The sequence below is a fragment of the Ovis aries genome, chromosome 23, assembly GCF_016772045.2.
Source record: "Ovis aries strain OAR_USU_Benz2616 breed Rambouillet chromosome 23, ARS-UI_Ramb_v3.0, whole genome shotgun sequence".
Lineage (NCBI taxonomy): Eukaryota > Metazoa > Chordata > Mammalia > Artiodactyla > Bovidae > Ovis > Ovis aries.
This window is the reverse complement of record NC_056076.1, coordinates 48,822,394-48,846,803: the sequence shown is the minus strand read 5'-3', so window position 1 is coordinate 48,846,803 and position 24,410 is coordinate 48,822,394. Positions and strand designations below refer to the sequence as shown.

The 24,410-nt window shown below is 49.2% G+C and overlaps 1 protein-coding gene across 7 annotated transcripts in view; it reads right to left on the bottom strand.

Annotated features, from left to right (window-relative positions):
* CTIF (cap binding complex dependent translation initiation factor) overlaps window positions 1-24,410 on the bottom strand; it is a 326,137-nt gene that overhangs the window by 26,233 nt on the left and 275,494 nt on the right. For all 7 annotated transcript variants that reach the window (XM_060405512.1, XM_027960717.2, XM_015103729.3 and 4 more), the window contains one exon: window positions 17,511-17,666. In XM_060405512.1, coding sequence (XP_060261495.1) covers window positions 17,511-17,666 — 156 coding nt within the window. The remainder of the gene's footprint in view (window positions 1-17,510; window positions 17,667-24,410) is intronic.

Here is a 24,410-nt window from a genome sequence, read left to right as displayed (position 1 = left end):
TTCACTTTCACTTTTCACTTTCATGCATTGGGGAAGGAAATGGCAACCCACTCCAGTGTTCTTGCCTGGAGAATCCCAGGGATGCGGGAGCCTGGTGGGCTGCCGTCTATGGGGTCGCACAGAGTCGGACACGACTGAAGTGACTTAGCACCATTAGCAGCCTGTAACTTTCTCTTTTGGCAGGGGTGGGGCGGGGTGGGGGGGGGGGACATGGAGCCCTTTGAGGATCTCATGAAAACTGACACCTCTCCCAGAAAAATGCACATTTTCACAGATGTCAGCGTACAATGTCAGTAAGTCCACCCATCTAAACTCCCCCAGGGACAAATTCTGGACATGAGCTTTACCCCTAAATCAACAGTGAAATGTCACAGAAACGAAGGCCAGAGAGATCAACACAGCCACGGTCTCAGGTGTTGCTTTTTTCCGTGGTTTTCCAAGCTGTGGCTGAGTAGCTCTGTGGTTAAGGCTCAATGTCAGAGTGGCCTTATAAAGAGACCATAAAAGTTCTGTACAGTGTGCCAGACACTTGACAGATGTCATCACCAATCCTTAAGACAACCCTGCAGAGGCAGAGGCTGTTTCCCCATTTTACTGATGGAAAAACTGAGGCTCAAAGAGATTAAGTATTGCCTCAGGCCCCCAGCTAGTACAAACAGCGTGGGATCTGAAATCGTGTAAATCTGATGTCCAAGCCCTTGTTCTTTCCATTTCCCTTCTCATCGGGGAGGCTTGCTTCCCTCTGGCCCCCTCTGTGGATCCCCGAAGCTGGCAGGGACTTTCTCTAAAGTGCAGGGCAGCGTGGTCAGGAGGAGCTGACTGACAGCAGGGGGTTGCCTCATGTACACTGTCGCCACTCACACTGACTCACCGGAGCCCTGCCACTCGGGGACTCCAGGGCACACAGATGCGTTTCCTGCGCCTCAGATTGAGCCTCGGGCAGCATGCACAAGAACGGAAACCTCTGAAGGCAACCGGAGACAGAAAGCCACCCAGCTCTGCATCTGGAACAGCCAGCCTCCCTGGGTTCACATGAGAGAGCCAAGTCACATCTGGGCCTCAGTTTTGTCATCTGTGAGGTGGGGGTGGATTTCAGACTAGCCCCGACCTACTTGGTGCACAGTCCTCTCCTCGGCATCAGCATTGCCTGAGAAACGGCCAATTCTCCTCCCAGACAGCGATTTCCAAATTTGAATGTGCATCAACATTACCTGCAGGGCAATTTCCCAGCTGAGAACCACAGATTTAGACAGAGGGTCTGTAAACTAAAGCCCACTGGCCAAATCTGGCCCACAGCCTGCTTTTTATGGGTTCATAAGCTGAGAAGAGTTTTGACATTTTTAAATAGCTGGGGAGGAAAAAAAATCAAAAGAATAATAATATTCCGTGACACATAAAAATGATATAAAATTCAAATTTCCGTGTCCATAAATAAGGTTTTGTTGGAACACAGTCACTCTCAGTCATTTACATATCATCTCCGCTGCTTTCCCATTACGAAGGCAGAGCTGAGCAGTTTCTACAGAAACCGTTCTCATTGATTCGCACTGCTGCTCAGCGCAGTCCAAATAGCAGGGATGTGGTTAAACTTGACTTTGCCTCTTGGCCTGCAAAGCTAAAATATTTACTCTCTGGCCTTTTAGAGAAGTCTTCTGACCTCTGATCTGGAGAGTGGAGAGGAAAGCTTGTGCATGAGCTAGGATCTCTTCTCGGGGAGGGGAAAAGTGAGCCGTCAGGGGCTTTTGGAATTCACGCCAGTCTTTATCGGCACTGGGTCTGCCCTCGGAATCCTGACACTGCCGCTTTGAGGCCAGTGTGGAAGGCCCCTCTGACCATCTGCCTGGATGAAAATCCTAATTCCACTTCTGGAGCAGAGGCTCCAGGGGTTCTCTGCAAGCTTTAGTGCCTGTGGGTATTTATTTTCTGAGGAGACCCCTGAAGGGGTTAGTCATCTCCTTCCCTTCCCACAAAACTGAGCATCACTTTTTCCTTTGGGGCACACATTTTTTTTCTTCTCCCAACCTCTCCTTTCAGAGCAGTAAATTCCCTGGAAGGGTAACACCCTACACACACATCCCTCCTACCTAGAAAACGGGGAGGTTATCTGATGGCACCAGGCTGGCCTAGGGAAGTCCTAGGCGCCTGGTGGGGCGGGGGCAGGCCAACCGAGGTGGAGGAGACACAGTCACCAGAACACGGCCTGTTTCCCGGACTCCCCACACTGGAGAATCCACTTCTTCTCATCCGCAAGAGGCAAGAAAGCGCATGGGCCGGGTGGGCCAGTGGCAGGCAGCCTCACTGGGGGGCATTTCCACGCCCCGGAGCCCACGTGTTCTCCCGCCTTGGGCAGGACCCAAGCAAGTCTCAACCCTGGCCCTGGGATTCCAGGTATTTTCCCAGCCAGCCCCACCTCATCTAATTGCTTTCCAGTCAGCTAATCCTTGGCCCACGCCCTCAGCACCAGCCAGGCGAGCCACCTCGGTGTGGCCGGCAGTAGCTTCTGAGACTTCCCACGGCTCGCGTCCAAGCCTGGGGCAGCCAGCCTCTCGGCTCCCCTTGCCCAAACCACATCCTCCTCGCTCTTCCCCACACCTCCTCTGACTAACGTTTCCAAAGCAAGCCGAGCGCGGTCCAGTCCAGACCGAAAGCGGCAGACAGATTCATCCTCTGCTGTTCCCCCCCACAACCTCCCGCTCTCCCCCGAGACTGGCCATATCCTGGCGATCAGGGGAGAACAATTAGCAAAAAGTGGAGTCGTACCTACTGTTCAATTCCTGGAGCTAATTGTTTTAAGCAGGGATTCGGCCTTAATTAAAGGATAATTAGTTAGTGAATGTATGTTTGCATTTCCTAAGTCTGGCTTTTAACCCTGGGAAACCAGATTCAGCAAATACTTTCATGTTTCAATACCTCTGAGTAAGGGACAAGGTCTTAATTACAGAAATGGCAGTCCTGAGAACAACAGTGTAATCAAAAGGGCAATGGGAGAATGAGCTAATTGTGCCTTCCACGGACTGGGCCGGGCTTTGTTAAGCCATTGTGAGCAGGAGCCGGCAGCTGCCTGCCCTGCCGGGGTTGCCCCCCCTCGGTCTGTGGATGCAGTTCTTAACTCTGTCATCCTGGCCACCCACGGCCAATCGCTTCCTGTGTTTTTCTTCTATCTTTTTCGCATTGCCCCCACCCACCCTCACTCTCTCTCAACCTTTCTTCATCCGGGGGTCAAAATATTGCTTCTGCAGACCCCATCAGGGAGCTTCGACCAACCAAGCCATGTTCAGTTCAGTTCAGTTCAGGCGTGTCTGACTCTTTGCGACCCCATTGACAGGCTTCCCTGACCATCACCAACGCCCAGAGCTTGCTCAAACTCATGTCCTTAGAGTCCGTGATGCCATCCAACCATCTCATCCTCTGTCGACACCTTCTCCTCCAGCCTTCAGTCTTTCAGAGCATCAGGGTCTTTTCCAATGAGTTGGCTCTTCGAATCAGGTAGACAAAGTACTGGAGCTTCAGGTTCGGCATCAGTCCTTCCGATGAATATTCAGGACTGATTTCCTTTAGGATTGACTGGTTGGATCTCCTTGCAGTCCAAGGGACTCTCAAGAGACTTCTCTAGCACCACAGTTTGAAAGCATCAATTCTTACGGTGCTCAGCCTTCTTTATGATCCCAATTCTCACATTCATACATGACTATTAGAAAAACCATAGCTTTGACTATATGAACCTTTGCCAGTGGAGTAATGTCTCTGCTTTTTAATATGCTGTCTAGGTTTGTTATAGCTTTTCTTCCGAGGAGCAAGCATCTTTTAATTTCATGGCTGCAGTCATCATCTGCAGTGATTTCCTATAAAGTCTTTCACTGTTTCCGTTGTTTCCCCATCTATTTGCCATGAAGTGATGGGACCAGATGCCATGATCTTAGTTTTCTGAAAGACTTCTTAACTGGAGCGAAATGTGGGGACAGCATTTGGGGAGCTTCATTGGCTGACAACAGTTTTTGCTCACATTGCAAGTACGTTCCTTTGAGCTGGATTTTAGGGGGAGTATTCCTCTTCCTTCCCTCATTCTGAGCTCATCTCTAGGGACCAGGAGCAGCCAGCCCCACCCGGCTTGCTCACGTTGCCTCCTCAAGGATTCTGGACTTATCTCCCCTGAGAAATCTTCCTTAGTTAACTCTAGAAGGGCGACTGTTGTTCCGCGCTTCTCTCAGTCTAGACATTCTATTTCATTAATATATTCCACAGAATTTATTGAGCATCTATGCCATGGCAGGCACTGGAGTGCAGCTATGGACACAGTAGACCAGTCCCTGCCCTGGGAAAGTCTCCACGCTGGTTGGGGAGACAAAAAACAAGCAGATTAACTAAGAAAACTCCCAGGTGGAGTCAGGTATCAAGGCTGTGGCGATTAAGAACACAGGCTGCAATGGGTATGTCATGAGAGGACCCCTCTGAGGGACTGACATCCACCCAGAAGAGGCCTGGAAGGATACCTGGAAGGACCATCTCCCAGGTCGAAGGGCAAGGACAAGGGCTCTGAGACGGAATCTACTGTGTTCCTTCACACTTCTCATTGAGAAGCACTGTATTTATAGATACAGATGTGCTGCTTCCTGATCCCTTTATGCCATGCCTTTTGTTTATCAAGTCTTTGTTCTGTGTGTCCTGCCACAGGGAAGGGAGGAAGTCAACTTGTAATTAGCAAATGTCCTAAATTACGATTAATCCTCATTCCAATAAGGAACTGAGGGCCAGAGTGGGTAAGCTGCCCACGTCCGTCTGGCTCTGAAGACCATCTCTCTTCCTCTAATCACCCACTCAATGGACATGGTTTGAGCAAGCTCTGGGAGATGGTGACGGACAGGGAAGCCTGGCATGTTGCAGTCCATGGGGTTGCAAAGAGTTGGATACGACTGAGTGATGGAACAATAACACCCTTCTTTACTGGCCTGGCCCGGGCCACCCGTTACCAACTGTCACTGCTGGCGCCGGTGACAATGGAGTCCTCCATAAGGGACTGGGCTCTGGCTAGGACCTGACGTGCACAGAAAAAAGGAGAAGAGGTGGTTCCTAACCTGGTTTTCAGACCAACAAGTGCTGCCTAAATGTCACCTACCCAGCAGGAGCATCAGCGAAGGAGGGGGTGGTATCAGCAGCTGCTGGGTTTAAACGGTTTGACTCTGGTAGCTGGAGCTGGTTAAAGGAAGCTCAGTGAGTGTTCTGAAGAGAGCTGTGTGTGATTTAGGCACCAGCTCCTAGCAGAGGGGACTTTGTGTTTGCACTTCTCCTCCCCAGGAGACAGCAGCTCTGCAAAGGCAGGGCCATGCACAGCACGTTCAGGCCCAGGCCCCAGCAGTCCAATTAGCCCTTGACACTCAAAGACACCCAGACTGCTAGGTGGAGGGGACCTGAGTTGGAGCAGAAAGGCCTAGCCAAGCTGGGATAGGGGACGGGCAAACTCTGGGGTGATGTTCCGTGGGGGTGCAGATGGGTCCTGACCAGGCCAGCAATCAGTGGGGATGCTTACTTACAACCTCCTTCTAGGTAGGAAGTGGGCTTCTTTGTTGTTGTTTTTGTTTACTTCTGGATTATCTGAAGTTATGATGGCTATTTTTACCCCACAATGCTTGGTTTCTTATCCTCTAATTATAAAGATCTTTCCTTCTCCCTCCCAGCAACCTCCCCTCCCCACCGACCCACACACTCAAACTGTCTCAGCCTGACTTCCCTCGTGCTTCCAAGCGGGCTGAGCAGGCTCTGACATCAGCCCACTGAGAGAACGCCACGAGGAAGGTTCCTTTCTTTAAAATCCGAAGGATTTAAAAGATCTATGGGCAGAGGCATGCGTATGTGTACACGCTGTACATATATATGTTTGTGTGTGTATCTCATACCCACAACTCCAGCGAGAAACGATTTACCCTCCACCTTCCACTCGCCAGCCTAGAAAAAATCCGAATCCCGACCCCTCCCCGTTCCCCGCCCGCCTTCCGCGAGACTCCGCAGAAAGCAGGGGCCTCTTGAAGTTCAGACATTAATTACTGAGTTAAAATATTTTTAAAAATTACAAGGCATGGTCCCAGGGGAGGAGAGGAAGGCAGGAGGAGAGCGCGGAGCTGGGGGAAGGCGGGGAGAGCCCCTCCGCCCAGGGCTGCAGGGGCGGGTCTGGAGGCTGGGGCGGGTGAGCCCCCCACCCCCAACCCATAAGGCTGGGCGCCCCCTGCAGGCAGCGCCGGGATAAGGCGAGAGGCCGAGCCGCGGGGGCTCCGTGGGGGAGGGGAGGGGCTGGAGGACCCCTCTCGGCCCTAAGCAGAGTTTAGCCAATTCTCTTACCTCGCCATTCCAGGGCTTAAACGTAGAATTCCTGCTAGAAAACGGTTATGTTAATTAAAACTCTTCAAGGAAGGGGACAGAGATCAAATCACTTCCCCTCTGTAATTAGGAGCATTGATGGGGCTGGGGGCTGGGAGGGAACGTGGAAGGAGCGGCAGAAATTCGATCTAAACCTTAAAATATATATATATCTCTCGAATGTTGGCCGTTTAAGAAAAACCTTTCCCACCTGTATATCCTAACACAGCTACCAGATTCTCAGAGAGCCACATCCTTTCTGCATTTCTAAATTTCTTAGAGAAAATACCGAAAGCATGCAACCGGCACCCGCCTTCCAAAGCGGAATTGAAGAGATGCCCTCCTGAGCCATGTTGAGATGGGTTTGGAAATCTCTTTTGAGTTTTAAAGACGGTTTAAAAACGGTTCTGGCGTGGAGACTGGTTTCCCTTTGGAAACCAGTGTCTGGTGGAAGCTGGTATTTTTATAACTCCAGGCTCTCTATCAGATCCTGTGTTACCATGGTTGCTAAGGGGAACACTGGCTTCAAATTTCACATTTCAGTTTGCAGAGTCTGGCTAAGGAAGTAGGACAGTGGGGGGGGGGGGGCGGGGTTGCTGAGGGAGGGTCTGGGGGTGGGGGTGAGCCCTGAGTTGTATCTTGAGGAGGTCAAGGATCAGGGGAGCCTCGGATCCGGGCACATCAGTGTGTGTGTGTGTATGCGTGTGTGTGTGTCTGTCTGTTTTGGGGGCTGTCTGAGTAGGTCAGCCGCGTCATACCACAGAGCATCTTGGCTGCCAAGTGGAAGAGGGGACAGCAGTTCTGGAGGGGACAAGAAGGGTGGGGAGTTATTTCTGTGGAGGTTACAGGCATGGTTGCTTAACCTGGGTATTCATAACGGCAGCTGCCAGCCCTGGAGGGACTGGAGGCTAAACTGGTGCCCAGGCCCTGTGTACCTGCCCCAGGAAGGGGTGCATTGTCAGAGGAACACTCCACACGGGGTCTATGCCTAAGATGAAGGCTGGAATAAACTGCTCACAGAGGAGGAAGGTTCTCCTGAATTTTCAAGCTTCCTTCCAGCCCTTCCCTTCCTGCTTGTTAGCCTGCTTGATTGACAGTTCCAGTCGGATCGCTCTCAGCTAAGGTGCCCTTGCCAGGCAGATCTTGCCTCATCTGCCTCTGGGCGCCCACATTCCCGCTTCCCACTCTCACCTTATTTTGAGCACTGTACTTTCCGCCATGCACTGAGTGACTCGTGGGTCTTTCTGGCTAGGGAGTGCCCCAGATTTAGTTGACTTTAATCTCGGCACAGAATCGAGCAGGAAGTGTCTGAGAGACTTTTGGGTTCGGTAAAGAAGTAGCATTTTTCTCTCAGTGTTTGTTGAATGAATAAACAAACTCTCCTTTACGCTCTCTGTGGTGTCGCTCTCCAGCTTAAAATGCTCTCAGAGAGGGAGGTTCCCAGCATCACCTTGTGTCCACCAGAATGCCCCTGCTATGAGTCAAGGCCAGCCCACAGCCCACCCACCAGGCTGTCTCTTCATACAGACAGGCTGAGCTCCCTGCCCTCCGCTCAAGCTCTTCTTCATGGGGGACTTTCTTGTTCCCTGCCAACACCTGTCCAAAGCCCACTTCCCCTTAAGCTCTAGGCCCCCTTCCTCTCTGCCCCCAGCGGCTGCCCACACTCCTAAACTTACTCCACTTCTGTATTTGTACAACTTGTACAACCCATCATAAATATTCACAGACCACTGCGCATGTGGTAACTATTGCTGCTAAGTCACTTCAGTTGTGTCCAACTCTGTGTGACCCCATAGACGGCAGCCCACCAGGCTCCCCCGTCCCTGGGATTCTCCAGGCAAGAACACTGGAGTGGGTTGCCATCTCCCTCTCCAGTGCATGAAAGTGAAAAGTGAAAGTGAAGTCGCTCAGTCGTATCCGACTCTTAGCGACCCCATGGACTGCAGCCTACCAGGCTCCTCCGTCCATGGGATTTTCCAGGCAAGAGTACTGGAGTGGTAGCTAGTGGACTGCAAACTCCTTGCAGGAGGGTCACAACTTACATTCCTTCTTTCCAGGACTACTAGGAAACTTTTGCATGAAAATAAGAAAGTAGCTTTGGGACTTCCCTGGTGATCCAGTGGTCAGGACTCAGCACTCCCAGCGCAGGGGGGCCTGGGTTCTAACCCTGGTCAGGGAGCTAGATCCCATGTGCTGCCAACTAAGACCCAGAGCTGCCAAATAAATGAATATTAAAAAAAAAAAAAAAGAAAGAAAGAAAGTAGCTTTGTCGCAAACCAAATGAGCACAGAGTCCCAAACACAATGCAGTCGGGGTTACATGCTAGATGAGACTCGGCCTATTCTCAGCTCCCAGTGGAAGATTGAAAATGATTTAAAAACAACCCAAATGAGGTCACAAGGCATTAATACAACCACTGGTAAAGGACATGTCCAGAGGGCCTGTGTCAGCAGCTCTCTGCAGATGCAAGTTCTAGAATGTGCTGCAGCAAAAGTAAACCAGGGTTGGGTGGGGACACGGTGGGAAGTGAGCCTGGCCTTGAAGGTGGACTGGAGTCAGGCAACAGGAAGAGGAGGAAGATCATGCTGGAGGCAGGAGGAATGTCAGAGATCTTTTGTGGAAACACAACCAGAACTGGATGGCTGGAGCTGTGGGACTCATGAGAGGTTCTCCAGGAAGAGGGGCTGTGATCATGGGGGACCGTGGTGCCCAGTTAGGAGAGTGGATCTGACTTTCTGAGGCTCCTGTGATGCAATTCTTCTCGTGAGCAATGCCTAGAATATGGTTTGCTTTCAACAGCAGTCCACAACGTGTCAGCTCACTGAGGGGCTATCACACACCACTTGCTTTATATGAATATCTCACTTATTTTAAGCCTTAAAACTAACCTTCAGACTGAGTTATTCCCAATATTCCCATGTCAAGATAGAAACTTGAGGTTTAGAAAGATGAAGAATTAGGTTAAAGCCCCATAGCTAGGGGCTTCCCAGGTGGCGCTAGTGGTAAAGAACCTGCCTGCCAGTGTAGGAGATATGACATGTAGGTTTGATCCTTGGGTTGGAAGATATCCTGGAGGAGGGCATGGCAATCCACTCCAGTATTATCGGCTGGAGAATCCCATGGATAGAGGAGCCTGGCAGGCTACAGTCCATAGGGTCGCAAGAGTCTGACACGACTGAAGCGGCTTGGCCTGCATGCTCATAGCTGGTAAGTGGCAGAGGTGGGATTCAAACTCAGGTGTCTCTGGCTCTTCCGGTGGTCCCCCTCCCATGTGCCCTCTGCACATCACGGTCTCATGAAACGCACGTCTTAACCTTGGCTGCACATTCGAGTTGCACAGAAAGCTTAAATCTCCCTCACTCCCCTGCCTCCTCAAATCCCCATCCCCAGAAAGTTCCATTTAATTGGTTGAAGTAGTGATCTGAGAATTTGTCATTTTGTAAAAGCTTCCCAAAGTGCAAAGGGGCAGCCCCGCACCCCGCCCCCGGCTCCAGGGAGCGTCCTGGGCAGCATGGACGATCATTCTAAGTCTCTGCTCCCCGTTATGGTACATCACTACCCGGGGCACAGCCGTCCTCAATGTCTTCCAGCCACAGAGGGCCCTGCCCTGACTAGATCCATCCACAGCCCCCTCTCCTGCTCTGGGGAAGGGGGACTGGTCCCACTGGAAAGGTACCCCTGAAGAATGTTCTACTGGACTCTCTGAGCCCTATGAAAATAGCGGAGGATCTCCACCCACACCCACTTCATCGCAGCCTTTTCCGAGGTCAGATTTCCCCCTGGAGCCAAAACAATGTGAGCAATTGAATGCACGCTCACGCAAAAAGTAAAAAAAGTGGCCCTCTCATTGTTGAGTGGAGCAATTTCATTTCCTGAGAAGCCTGACTCCTGCCCTCTGGCCTGCGCCTGCCAGCCTCTCGAGGAGCCCAGCCAGTTGCATCCCTGGGGGTTGGGGGTGTGATGCTCAGAGACACCCCTCAGAGGAAGGGCATAGATGGAGGGGCAGATGGGATTTCGGGGGCCTGAGGGAAGGAGAGCAAGGGAGCCAAGTGGAGGGAGGCATTGGTGGGGGTCAGAGAGAGGTGCAGAGAGATTCCTGACCGAGGCACCGCCTCCCTTCCTCTCCTCCTGACCTCCGGTGATGGTTGCCAGACTGAAGAGGGCAGAGGGGGTGGGAATCCTGAGAGAGAAGATGGGGGGTTGGGGGAGGGAGAAAGGGTGAGAAGGAGTGGACAGAAATGGTGCCCTGGGAAAGCAGGCTCAGAAGACACAAGTGTTAAGGGGTTAAAAGCCAGCCCAGGATTCCCTGCAGAGGAATTTTTAACAAAGCTCTTGAAGTAAGCAGCCCAGAGAGAAGTAGTGATAGCTTGGAGGAGTCTAGTAAAATCACCACCAGGTCCACAAAGGTGGCAGGGAGCCTTGCAGGGTCAGGAAAAAGGAGATGCGGGGAGGTGCTGGGTAAGCCAGATCCCAAACCTTGCAGACTGGCTCCAGGTGAGACGGGAGATGATGAAACCCTTAGCTCAGGCCACAAACACTGATCACACCCCTCCTGTGTGTGGAACCCTTGCGGTCACAGTTTGACCGAGGTCCTTAGCAGGCTGAAAGGTCCTTAGAATGGCATTAAAACCAGTCGAGGGATGGCTCAGTACTTGTTGAGCCATCTTCTTCAATTTCTTGCATCAGTATTTTGTAGTTTTCAAGGCACAAGTCTTCACTTGCTGAGTTAAATGTATTCCTAAGTGTCTCTTTCTTTCTGATGCTGCTGCAAATAAGCTCATTTCCCTCCTTTCCTTCGTCGGAGAGTATGTTGTTAGCACTGTTGTTTAGTCGCTAAGTCGTGTCCAACTCTTTTGCAACCCCATGGACTGTGGCCCGCCAGGCTCCCTTGTCCATGGGATTTCCCAGGCAAGAGTACTGGAGTGTGTAGCCATTTCCTTCTCCAGAGGCTCTTCCTGACCCAGGGATTGAACCCGTGTCTCCTGCTTTGAGGCGGATTCTTCACCACTGAGCCACCAGGGAAGAAGCCCTGTTGTTAGCATGCAGAAATGCAATGGATGTTTTTGTATGTTGATTTTTATTCTGCAAATTTACTGAATTCATTTATTAGTCCTAACAGTTTTTCTCTGTGTGGAGTCTTTCAGTTCAGTTCAGTTCAGTCGCTCAGTCGTGTCCGACTCTTTGTGATCCCATGAATCGCAGCACGCCAGGTCTCCCTGTCCATCACCAACTCCCGGAGTTCACTCAGATTCACGTCCATCCAGTCAGTGATGCCATCCAGCCATCTCATCCTCTGTCATCCCCTCCTCCTCCTGCCCCCAATTCCTCCCAGCATCAAAGTCTTTTCCAAAGAGTCAACTCTTCGCATGAGGTGGCCGAAGTACTGGAGTTTCAGCTTTAGGATCATTCCTTCCAAAGAAATCTCAGGGCTGATCTCCATCAGAATGGACTGGTTGGACCTCCTTGCAGTCCAAGGGACTCTCAAGAGTCTTCTCCAACACCACAGTTCAAAAGCATCAATTCTTCAGTGCTCAGCCTTCTTCACAGTCCAACTCTCACATCCATACATGACCATAGGAAAAACCATAGGATTGTCTATATACAAGATCATGTCATCCGCAAACAGACAATTTAACTTCTTCCTTTCCGACCTGGATAGCTTTTGTTTCTTTTGCTTGCCTAATTGCTGTGGCTGGGACTTCTAGTACTACGTTGAATAGGAGTGATGACAGTGGGCATTCTCTGTCTTGTTCCTGATCTTGGATTCAAAGATTAATATATTTAAAATGTCAATACTACTCAAAATGACCTGCAGATTCAGTGTAATCTAATAAAAACTCCAGTGTCATTTTTCACAGAAATAGAAAAAACAATTGTAAAATTCATTTGGAATAACAAAGGACTCCAAATAGTCAAAGCAATCTTGAAATAGTTTGAAAAAGAACAAGTCAGGAGGCACCACACTTCCTGATTTGAAAATACATTCCAAAGCGATAATAATTAGAATCAACATATAGACTAATGGTACAGAGTTTAGAGCCCAGAGATAAATCCAGGCAGGTCTGGTCAACTGAGAGGGAGTAGATACAGACAAAGATGCTGGGAGAACAAAATGGGGAAAGCATGGTCTCTTCAAATGATGCTGGGAAAACTGGATAGCCACATGCAGATGAATGAAACTGGAGTCTTATGCTATACAAAAATAAATTCCAAAATGGATTAAAGACTTATAACACAACACCTGAAACTACAACTCCTTGAAAAAAACGTATGGGAAGAGTCTCATGACATTAGTCTCAGCAGTGATTTCATGGATACGACACCAAAATCACAAAAGGAGAAAGAGACAAGCGGGACTACATCAAACTAAAAAGCTTCTGAACAGCAAAGGAAATGCCAGAGTGAAAAGATAACCTACAGAATGGGAGAAAATATTTGTAAACTATATATCTGACAAGGGGTTAATGTTCAAAAACACGGAAGGAGCTCCTACAACCCCAAAGCAAAAGAAGCTAATAACCAGAATTTTAAAATGGGCTAAAGATTTGAATAGACATTTTTTCAAAGAAGACATAACAAACGGTCGACAGGTTTAGGAGAAGATGCTCAAGGTCACTAATCATCAAGGAAATGCAAGTCAAAACCATCTCAGACCTGTTAGGAAGGCCGTAATAAACACACCGATATGTATAACTACAAAAGGTGAAAACTGTTGAGAAATTAGATCTCTTGTAAAGTGCTGATGCAAATGCAAAATGGTACAGCTTCAATGGAAAACAGTAGGAAGGTTCCACAAACACACAAAAAAAATAGAACTTCTACAGAATATTATCCAGCAGTCCCACCCTGGGTATTTCTTTAAAAGTGCTGAAATCAAGATCTGGAAGAGACGTTAGCACTTCTGTGTTCACGGCAACACTACTCACAGCGTCCAACGTGGAAACTCTCTAAATATACACTGACAAACAAACAGATTTTAAGATGTGATCTATACACATAATGGAATACTCTTCAGCCTTTAAAAAGAAGGAGATTCATAATATGGGGCAACATGTTTGAATCTGGACGACATAATGCTAAGTGTCATAAGCAGTCATAGAAGAACAAATATTACGTGTTTCCATGTGGCTCAGTGGTGAAGAATCTGCCTGCCAATGCAGGAAAAGCAGGAGAAGCAGGTTCAGTCCCTGGGTCGGAAAGATCCCCAGGAGGAGGAAATGGTAACCTGCTCCAGGATTCCTGCCTGAAAAATCCCAAGGGCAGAGGAACCTGGTGGGCTACAGTTCACGGGGTTGCAGAGTTGGACACGCTGTGCTCACACACTGCAGCTGCCATTTATATGAGGGATCTAAACTAGTCAAACTCATAGAAACAAAGACTGGAATGGGAGTTGCCAGATGCTGGGGGAAGGAGGAAGTGGGGATTGCTAATCACCGAGTATAACATTTCAGTGATGCTAAATGAATAAATTCTAAAGGTCTGCTGTACAACGTTATGCCTACAGATAATGATACTATATTGTGCACTTAAAAATCTGAGAAGAGAGTAGGTCTCAAGTGTTCTTACCATGAGAAACATTTTAAAACATTAAGAAGAGCTCATGAGGCAAATACGAGCTGTAAACAGGAGGGCAAGGAGATTCACATAGTTTCTGGTCGCCAATAATACTCCTCAATCCCTTGGAAAATCATCTTGGCAGAAACGATTTGTTCTAACACAATTGAAGAGCCCACTGAAAATTATTCTTCTTCATCCCCTGAAGAGGGATCTCTGATTGGCACATGCTATTTATGGCAAAAACAGAATCAATTCCACAAAGATCTTTTTGGCTTCCGCCACGGAGCAGGCGTTGGGTATGGACGAGAATAGAAAAAGAGCTGCTCCTGTTCGACTCGTAAGGCAGTGAAGCAGGAGGTTTAGGAGCAGGGACTTGGGCAGTCAGATCCGAATTCTGATACTGACTCTGCTCCCACTAGCTGTGTGGCCATGAGCAAGCTGTCTGACCGCTCTGTTCTCTGGAAGATGGGGATGATAATCTTCAGGGTGTTGCCCCAGTTAAGAGACAGAAGAATGTATGAAGTGCTTTGGACAATGCCTTCCACTGAGCTGTTGTCAACACTAAAGAATCCACTACGGTGATGTCAAAAGGATGGAGCTGTAAGGATGGAGTGCTGAGCCTCCCCCAGAAGGAGCTCCTGGTGCATCTGGTGGGGGATGGGGACAGGAGGTGGTTCCAGAAGAAGGGACTTGAGCTGGGCCGGCAGGGAAGGTTTCAGGGCCAGAGAGAGAGACTTCAAGGACAGAGTCCAAGGTTTCAAGCTTGGGTGACTTGAGAGAAGGTTAATTCAACAAGGTCAGAGTGTGGAAGCAAATGCCCATGGGCCTCGTTCTAGGGCAGGGCAGCTCTTAGAGAGCTGGATGTCCCCCAGCCTGAAGGGGTAAAGCACAGGTTCAATCTGAGTGAGCCACATGTCCAGTGAAGGTGGCCTCCATGAGCCCAAAGACCCTAAGACTGAGGATTTTGTATCTTCTTCTTCCTTCGGTTTGTTCCAAATGAGACTCTTTGCACCAAAGATGACCTGTGGGTTTGTGTTCGGCTCAGCGGCATGGAAGGAAGGAGAGGAGGGGAAGCCATGGCGGGGAGTGCCAAAGCCGTGGCTGCAGTGGGGGTCCCCATGATGCTGAGGAAGGGTAATCGGGGAGGCCTGGGACTGCTGCCTGGCCACAGGGGGAGCAGAAAGGCTGGGTCTGGGCCACGTGAGGACAGGGACTGAGCAGGAGGGTTTGGGGTGCTGCTGGTACATCCTGTTCGAGGCTCTGAGGCTTGACTTGGGATGTGTCTAGTGGGCAGCCAGAGATGCCAGCCTGGGGATGGTTCTGGCAGTTGGGAGGACCTCTGGACAGGGTAGGCTCTGTACATTTGGGGTCAGCCATCTGCATGGCCCTGGGGGAAGAGCCTAAACTTGTCCAGCATAGAGGAAGACAGCAGTGATGATTCTGGCTTCTAGAAACATCCGAGAACTAGCTCATCCTGCTTTGGAAGGATGTGGGTCAGGCCTGGGTATGCGTGTATGTGTAATCAGGTGGAGGAGGCGGCAACTGACTCTAAGATTTCAGGGGTCTCCCTATGTGGCCTCAAGCAGATAGGTTGGAATGTAGGACAGTGGTTTCCTCTTTACCAAACGGTGAAAGCCATCGATAATTTATTTATTTACCCTTCAAGTTTACCACGGGCCGGGGTGATAACACCCTGAAGAGTTTAATGCAACCAACAAGTGGGCATCAGGAGGGCTCCTCATTTCTGGTCTGTGCAGACCTCTTGGCACCTTCTGGATCTCACACCAGAAGGTTCGCACTACCTCAGGCGGTGTCAGAGATGTCTTGGCAGCCAGGGCCAGGGCTCAGCTGCAGCCTCACTTCCTGTCTGGGGGAGAGGTGACAGCAACACCAGGAGGTGCCCAGATCACGCAGAGGGAGCGTGTTCGGGCAATCCAGGTCATCACCCCAAAGCAGTGCTGCTCCCTGCCTTGAGGCAGGTTGTCGGGGTGCAGGGAAACTCAGGCAAGGACAGGGGGACCCCAAGAGGCCATCTGGGTCAGCCCCCGGTCCCCAAGAGGGCTAACTTCAAGGCATTCCAAAGGGAGGCACAAAGCACAGCCACGGCCTGTCTTGGTGCTGTGGTCTGAGCTAAGCGCACCTGGAGAGCGAAGCAGAGCTGGAAGAGGCCATTGACTGAATCTGAGAAACAAGTCTGAATTCAAGTACACCTGTCAAGAAGCATCTCTGGCTCCGTGGAGTGGCCGAAGCTTAAAGGGGTCACAAAGCACCCAGGAGAGGCCCGCATGCTCTGCTTTCATGTGGGTCCACTCAGGCTGGAATGCACGTGCTGTTTTCCTACAAACGGATACTTCAGAAACGTTTCCAGATACCCTCTCCCTTCTTTCAGAAACACAAAAGTATCTCGTGACAAGTCCCCCTTCCCTGGGGCCTTTCACAGAAATACTTCTCCAAGAACTTTTCCCCATTCACACCTTCACCTCCTCTGACTCCCCAGTGTGTGCTCACTCCGCGGACACCGTGGTGCCCCTCCCTGTTGCCAAACCCAGGCCACTTCTCTGCCCTGGTCCCACTGATTCCCCAGAGGTTGCCCCTCCCCACACCTTGGGATCAGCTGCTGAGGGTGGGTGGGGCCAGCATCTGGGAGCTGTGGGTTGACCGGTCCCCACTGCATCAAGCCTGTGCTGATCGCCCCTGCCAGCTTGTTTCCCGCCTGTTGGCCTCGTCCACCTCCTCCACTCCATCTCAGCCACCCCTGGGTGGGCCCCCAGCAGCAAGTACAGGTCAACATCGTGCCCCCAGGGCTGACCTCTTCTGGATCATCAGACAACTGTACTCGAGCAGCGCAGACAGAGAGCTGCCTTGAAGATGGACCATGGGCAGCCAAATCCCTGGTTTTCACCCCCAATCTATTTCTCTTCAGGAAATGGTGCCAGCAGGCTGATAACTGAGGACCCCACGCGGCTTCCTCCTTCCTCGGTATCGCACGTCAGCAAGTCCTCTTGGTTCTAACTCAAAGATACAACTGGAATGCCAATGGCCTTCGTCCTGTTCCCTTCTCACTCCTGTGTTCTAAGCCACAAGCCCCTCACCGGCCACATGAACAGCTTCTGTGTTTGTCCCTCCCATTCTAGCCCAGAGAGCCACCAAGGACGGCCCTCCACAGTGGATTACGGTACCTGGTAGGACACAGTCCCCCACCGACTTCCTGCTTCTTACAAGTTTCCTGATCACCCTCATTTTCCTCTTTTTCAGAGGCCATGTAGAAGCAACGATTTTTAAAAACAAATAATTAAGCAGTAAGCCCGTCCAGTCCAGAGATCTATTCACTCAGAGCACAATATTTTCTGTAGACTTGCATTCTGCAGACTGTGTTCTACAGCATGAACAGACGACAGTCCCAGTTCATCACACTTTCCTTTGGGGAACTATTTCCTTTCACGTAAACTCAATAAACAAAAACCTGGCTAGAGTAAACAGAAGCACCGGGGGAGTCCCGTTTCTCTTAACCGAGGGATTGATCACTTTACGTGGTTCGGGCCTTGCCGCGTTCCTGGCACACGGGAGCAGGAGAGGCGCGTGGTCAGGGCCGGGCAGCGGCTTACCTCCCTGAGGCAGGTGTAGATGGGGCAGACCAGCACGCGGAAGGGCTCGCCCGTGCTGCTGCGCATGGCGCCGAAGACCTCGCACAGGAAGGTGATGAAGCCCAGCCAACGCTCCACGTCCTGCTGCTGCAGCTCCTCCCGCACCGTGAAGTCCTTCTGCAGAGGCACAAAAGACTCTGTGAGCCGCGTGGGGCTAGGAGGGGGCCCGGGGGCCACCCCACTCCGCCACAGCACCTTCTGGCTAAGGCGAGGCCCCCGAGCAACTGGTAAACCCCGTGACTGCCGCAAGGAGTCGGATGGGGGACCCGTGGCTGAAGCGTGAAGGCCGAAGACTGGCTGGTGGGCAGAAAGACCACCTTGACCTTTGGCCATGGCACCTCTTCTTCAGATTGAGGAGCCCCTGCAGCCTTCCCTTGGGTCTCCCAGGAGGCACTAGTGGTAAAGAACCTGCCTGCCAGTGTGGGAGAAGAGACTCGGGTTCCATCCCTGGGTCCAGAAGATTCCCATGGAGAAGGGCGTGGCAACCCACTCCAGTATTCTTGCCTGGAGAATCCCCGGGACAGAGGAGCCTGGGACACTACAGTCCATAGGGTTGCACAGAGTAGGGCACCACTGAAGCAACTGCATGGCCTTGCCTCACTGACCCAGATACGGAGGTGGAAGGAATGAGATAAAGGGGAGACAACACCTTTCCCAGTCATCACCTCCTCCCCATGGCTGAACTATCTGCTTTGCTAATCTCCACATCATGCCCTTGCAGGAGGCAGGGTGACCATACATCCAGCAGTGGGCATCTTGGCCACAGCACTGGCTAAAGACAGTTATGGCCCCTGCCAGCCAGGGTCCTAGGGCACAGAAGAAAAACTAGCAGCAATCATTCATTCATCCTCCTTAAAAATATCAGTGCCTCACTGCATGCCAGGCACTGTTCTAGAGGGTAGAATAAGACATGTTCATTCATAACTATGACATAAGACAGACGATACTAAAAGCCAGTGTGTGTGTGTGTGTGTGTGTGTGTGTGTGTGTGTGTGTGTGTGTGTGTGTGTGGTAGATCTAGGTAAAAAAGTCTTTGGAGGAACTCTGAGCTAGGAGTTACTCCTTTCAAATGAAAATCAGCACTGTGGAAGAGTTAGGCTTCTGACCTGGGAATTGGGGATATTTCAGGTGGAGTGATGACAACAGGCAAGGCGTGGGGAAGGTAACACGGGCGTTTGGGAAACAGGGAGGTATCTGCCAGTCTGCCCCCAGTGTCAGTGGGCTTCCCTGGCAGCTCAGTGGTAAAGAACCCGCCTGCCAAGGCAGGAGACTCGGGTTTGATCCCTGGGTCGGGAAGATCCCCTGGAGAAGGAAATGGTAACCCACTCCAATATTCTTGCCTGGGAAATCTCACGGAGAGAGTAGACTGGTGGGCTATAGTCCATGAGATCACAAAAGAGTTCAATATGACTTAGCAGCTAAACAACAATAACAATCACCCCAGCATAGGTGAGGTGGAAAGGAAAATGGGGGCAGGGCGGGGAAAAAGAAAGTTGGGGCTAGAGTGCGGATAACTGAAGCAAGCCAAGGAGTCGTGTTCCAAGTGCTGGTTGATAGGGAAGGTTCTGGGGAATCACTGAAATGCCATCATCATACCTGTGCTCTTCAGAAGGTTAATATAGCATAGGTGTGGAGACCAGAAAGGAGGCCACTGCAAAAGTCCAGACAGAATGAAATAAAAACCTGAACTCTCTGGCAGTTGAAAGATAAGAATCTGTGGTAGGTTAGGTTATGTTTAAGATATATTTCCCTTTTCCCTTTGTCTTTGTGTTAGCCATGTGACTTGCCTTAGTCAGCAGAAAGAGGCAGAAGTGACAGGGTATCAGTTCTGATCCCAAGCCTTAAGAGGCTTTAAGTATTTACAGTTACTCTCCTATGCTTCTTCCATCATTGTGAGAAGACCATCTGTGGGTTGGCCGATGGTCCCAGGAGGAGGATGAGAGAAACATGGAGGGCCCCACCCAAATCTAACCTTGATCAGGTAACTCCCAGCCAACGTACATACACATCATCTTAATACTTATTACTGTGTGCCACAGAGATTTCTGTGGTTGGGTGCTGAGCAGCAGTAGCTGATTGATACAGGAATGCCACTGAAATTTCTGTGGTTGTTTGTTAAGCGGCAGTAGCTGACTGATACAAGATTGGGACAAGAGATCGTGCCAAGGTAGACAGTACTTGCTAAGTGGTGAGCTGTGGATGTGATGGAAAGGGAAGACTCAAAGACAATAAATAACAAGATTCTGGCTCTGGATGATTGTACCGCCAGAAGAAATAGAACCTAGGAGGGAACAGGCTGTAGAGTGTGACACCAGTCTTTCCCACAGTCTAGCACCCTTCCCACGGCTTCTTTTGGCTGGTCAATGTCCTCAGTGCTGGATCTCAGAATCTGCAGTGATGGAAGGTCTTCCTGGATGACTTGGTTAATGCCTGTCCCTTGTGTGTGATGAAAGTGCTATAGAGAAACCTAAAAGGGCATATGGGGCCTCAGGTGGCACATCAGGGGCTGGGTGACAGCACCTTAATTGTACTGTCTCATTTAACTGTCACAACGATCCTGTGAGGCAGGTCCTGTTACTGCCCCATTTTATAGATGGTGAAGCCGAGGTCAGAGAAGTTGTGCAATTTACCCATGGCCACAAGGTGATGGCAAAGTCAGGATTTGAACCCAGGGTCTACCTGCTCTAGAGACCAAACTTTTTTCCTTCCGTTTAATGATGTTTTTAAGTTGGAATAGTATATCAGAGCCCAAGCTCTTATTTACTTTCGAAGTTTGAAACTTCCATGAAGCCATCAATCAGACTGTCCCTGGAGGTCCACTCACATTCACAGATCTGATGGGTCTCGTGCCCACCTCTCAGGCCTCCTGCCTTGCCACCCTCTTCCCACTGAAATGGCTACCTGTATACAAATTGGGAAAGGAGTACATCATGGCTTTATATTGTACCCTGCTTATTTAACTTATATGCAGAGTACATCATGCAAAATGCTGGGTTGGATGATGTACAAGCTGGAACCAAGATTGCTGGGAGAAATATCAATAACCTCAGATATGTAGATGATACTACCCTTATGGCAGAAATCGAAGAGGAACTGAAGAGCCTCTTGATGAAAGTGAAAGAGGAGAGTGAAAAAGCTGGCCTAAAATTCAACATTCAAAAAATTAAGATCATGGCGTCCAGTCCCACCACTTCATGGCAAATAGATGCGGAAAGAATGGAAACAGTAAAAGACTTTATTTTCTTGGGCTCCAAAATCAATGCAAATGGTGACTACAGCCATGAAATTAAGACACTTGCTCTTAGAAGAAAAGCTATGACAGACCTAGACAACATATTAAAAAGCAGAGACATTACTTTGCCGACAAAGGTCTGTATAGTCAAAGCTATGGTTTTTTCAATAGTCATCATGTATGGATGCGAGAGTTGAACCATATAGAAAGCTGAGTGCTGAAGAATTGATGCTTTTGAACTGAGGTGTTGGAGAAGACTCTTGAGAGTCCCTTGGACTGCAAAGAGATCCAACCAGTCAATCCTAAAGGAGATCAGTCCTGGATATTCATTGGAAGGACTGATGCTGAAGCTGAAGGTCCAATACTATGGTCACCTGATGCGAAGAACTGACTCATTGGAAAAGACCCTGATGCTGGGAAAGATTGAAGGTGGGAGGAGCAGGGGACGACAGAGGATGAGATGGTTGAATGGCATCACCGACTCTATGGATATGAGTTTGAGTAAGCTGGGGGAGTTGGTGATGGACAGGCAGGCCTGGTGTGCTGCAGTCCATGGGGTTGCAAAGAGTCAGACATCACTGAGTGACTAACCTGAACTGATACAACCATGGTCTGCCAGAAATCCCCAAAGTAGTTGGGATCTCTTTACTAGTACAGAATCTGGAATAGGCGGCTCCCATAGGGGCTTCCCTGTAGTGTTCTGGTTACTTGTGAATGAATGAATGACTTTGCCTGCTGCCCCAGACCCTGCAATGGTACCAGATTCTACAACCTGTTTCCTCTTGTGTTCAATTGTTTTGGTTACCCCAGGGTGCTGTACTGCTGGCCTCAAAGTCATGAGACTTTTGGTGATTCTATCTTCTTAACTGCTGTTTATCCCACTAGATCTCTATGTGGTCAGAGCAGGGGCGGGCATTTCCATTCCCACTTTAGAATGGGGGGAACTGAGTTATAAAGAGCTGAAAGGACTTGACTAAGGTCACCAGTACATAACTTGAATGAGAACCTAAGCCCGTCCATTGCTCTCTGCTCTGAGCTAATGTTCTCAGCCCTGCTTGCTCACCAAAGGAACTCTGAAGCTACTGATGTTTGAAGCCCACCCTAGAGAGGCTTGTGTCATGGGCCAGGGTGGGGCCAGGACACTGGTACATTTGGAAATGTACCAAGTGATTTCAATGTACAGCCATCATTGAGAACCACAATGCTAGGCCTTTATAATGTGCCAACGTGGGAGTTAAAACAATCCCCCTGTATCAGTGCCTAAGATACCCTTTCTCCATTTCCCATAAAAATGCCCGTGAAGGCAGATGTAAGTCCCATAACACTAAGAAGGAAGATCACAGCTCGCTGCAGGGTCCTTACCATTAACTAAAATGCTGTCACCAAGAGATCGTATTTTTCCTGAGCAGTCTGGCCCCCTACCCGTAAGACCCAGGCAGGGGTGAGATGGGGAGGGAGCTTAAACTTCAGCCCTCCCTGTGTCTGCCCCTGGCCAGGAGGCAAAGAGCCTGTAATTACCAACAAGACCCTGCTCCTGTGCACCATGGCAGCTCCTATCAGAATGGCTCAAACTCTGATCATTGGAGATTTAGGGGCAGAAGGAGATGAGGAGGTTCCCTGAGTCCTCAGAGGCACGCTGTTCTCAGGCAAAAGCCCTCTGGGGAAGGAAAAGCCTCAGGACACTGCAAACCCAGGACTGGAGCTTTTACACAACGAGTATATCCGATCAAAGAACAACAGCCTGACTCAGTTTCCTCCTGATAATCAGAGGCATGGAGAGAGGATTCTGTTTGGGGCTAGGCAATGGCACCCCACTCTGGTACTCTTGCCTGGAAAATCCCATGGATGGAGGAGCCTGGTGGGCTCCAGTCCATGGGGTCGCTAAGAGTCGGACACGACTGACCGACTTCACTTTCACTTTTCACTTTCATGCACTGGAGAAGGAAATGGCAACCGACTCCAGTGTTCTTGCCTGGAGAATCCCAGGGACGGGGGAGCCTGGTAGGAGGCCGTCTATGGGGTTGCACAGAGTCGGACACGACTTTGCAGCAGCAGCAAAGCTCATTAGAAGACCGAACACCTGCTAAATATGCGAATTGAACGTGGGATGTGCACGTGAGGCCACCAGCTTCAGGTCTGAGGGGAGACTCCACTATTACTTGAGTACATGCTGAGCAACTCTAAGGATGATCCGCATGGTGAACACCAGAACCAAATCCAGCCTTTCTCATTCAAGGGTAAGGGAGGAGAAAAGAAATACGGCGTCTATGGAAAAAATCCTGCATTGCAGAACAGGGGAGCCTTATTTTGAAAATCTAAGGGAAATGCAAAACTCTAAAAATGTCAACTACAATAAGCCAAAGATAAATGAAATAAAAAACCCAAGTACAAACATGTGGGATTGTATGTCTGTTAAGAACAACACCACGGATTCTGTGACATGTGATTAGATTGAAAAACAAGAAAGCCTTAGACTGAGATGAAGCATGAACTGGAACTGGGGGTAGGAGAGAACCAAAGGAAGTAGCAAATCCATAGCAAAATGAAATTTGAATTGGAGGCAGGAAAGGATAGGATGGATGCTGCAGAAAAAGTGGTACATGAGACAGACTTGGAAAATAAATAGATAAAAATAAGCAAGGAGGAAAAGGACAGAGAAGAGAGAGTGGACATGAGTTATAGAGCTTTTCAGAAAGGACATCAGAATACATGGAATGAAGACAGAAAAACTTTAAGTTGAAAACAAACAAGAAAACTCCAAAAGAGCTGTCTCTTTAGGCAAAAAGGGTTCACAGTGTTCCAGATCCCTACTATTTATACTTAACAGGAGAATTTCTTTTTTAATTTCAAGGAAAAAGAAAAATTCTAAAAAGAGCTTTGAAGGAAAAAAAAAAAAAAAGGAAAACCTGTATCAGGTTTCTTACAAAGGAACAAAAATATTGTTGGCAGTATACTTGTATAATTGATGTTAAAATTCAGAGACACTGAGGCAAGCTCTTCATATGTTTGAGGTGAAAAGAACACACCTAGCTATGAGTGAAAGCAAGACAAAGACATTTTACACAAGCAAATGTTTTTAAAAAATCCCACCTACATACTTATCTTTAGAAAAAAAATTAATGGTGCAGCTGCTATAGAAAATAGTATAGTGATTCCTCAAAAAATTAAAAATAGAATTATCAGTATGATCCAACAATTCCACTCTGGGCATATATTACAAAAGAATTGAAAGTAGAATCTTGAAGAGATATTTGCACACCCGTGTTCACAGCAGCGTTATTCATAATAGCCAATAGGTGGAAGCAATTCAAGTGTCCACTGACAGATGGATGAAGGAAATGGAGTATATGCATACAATAGAATACTTTTCCATCTTGGAATATTCTGACACATGCCACAACACGGATAAACCTTGAGGTTATTATGCTAAAGTGAGATAAGCTAGTTGCAAAAAGACAAATACTGTATGATTCCACTCTTCTAGGTATCTAGAGTAGTCAGATTTATAGAAACAGAAAATAGAATGTTGGCTGCCAGAGGCTAGGAAAACGGCGCAATGAGGAGTTGTTTAATGGCTTAGAATTTTGGTTTTGCAAGATTAAAAAATGTTGGGGATTGATTGCATAACA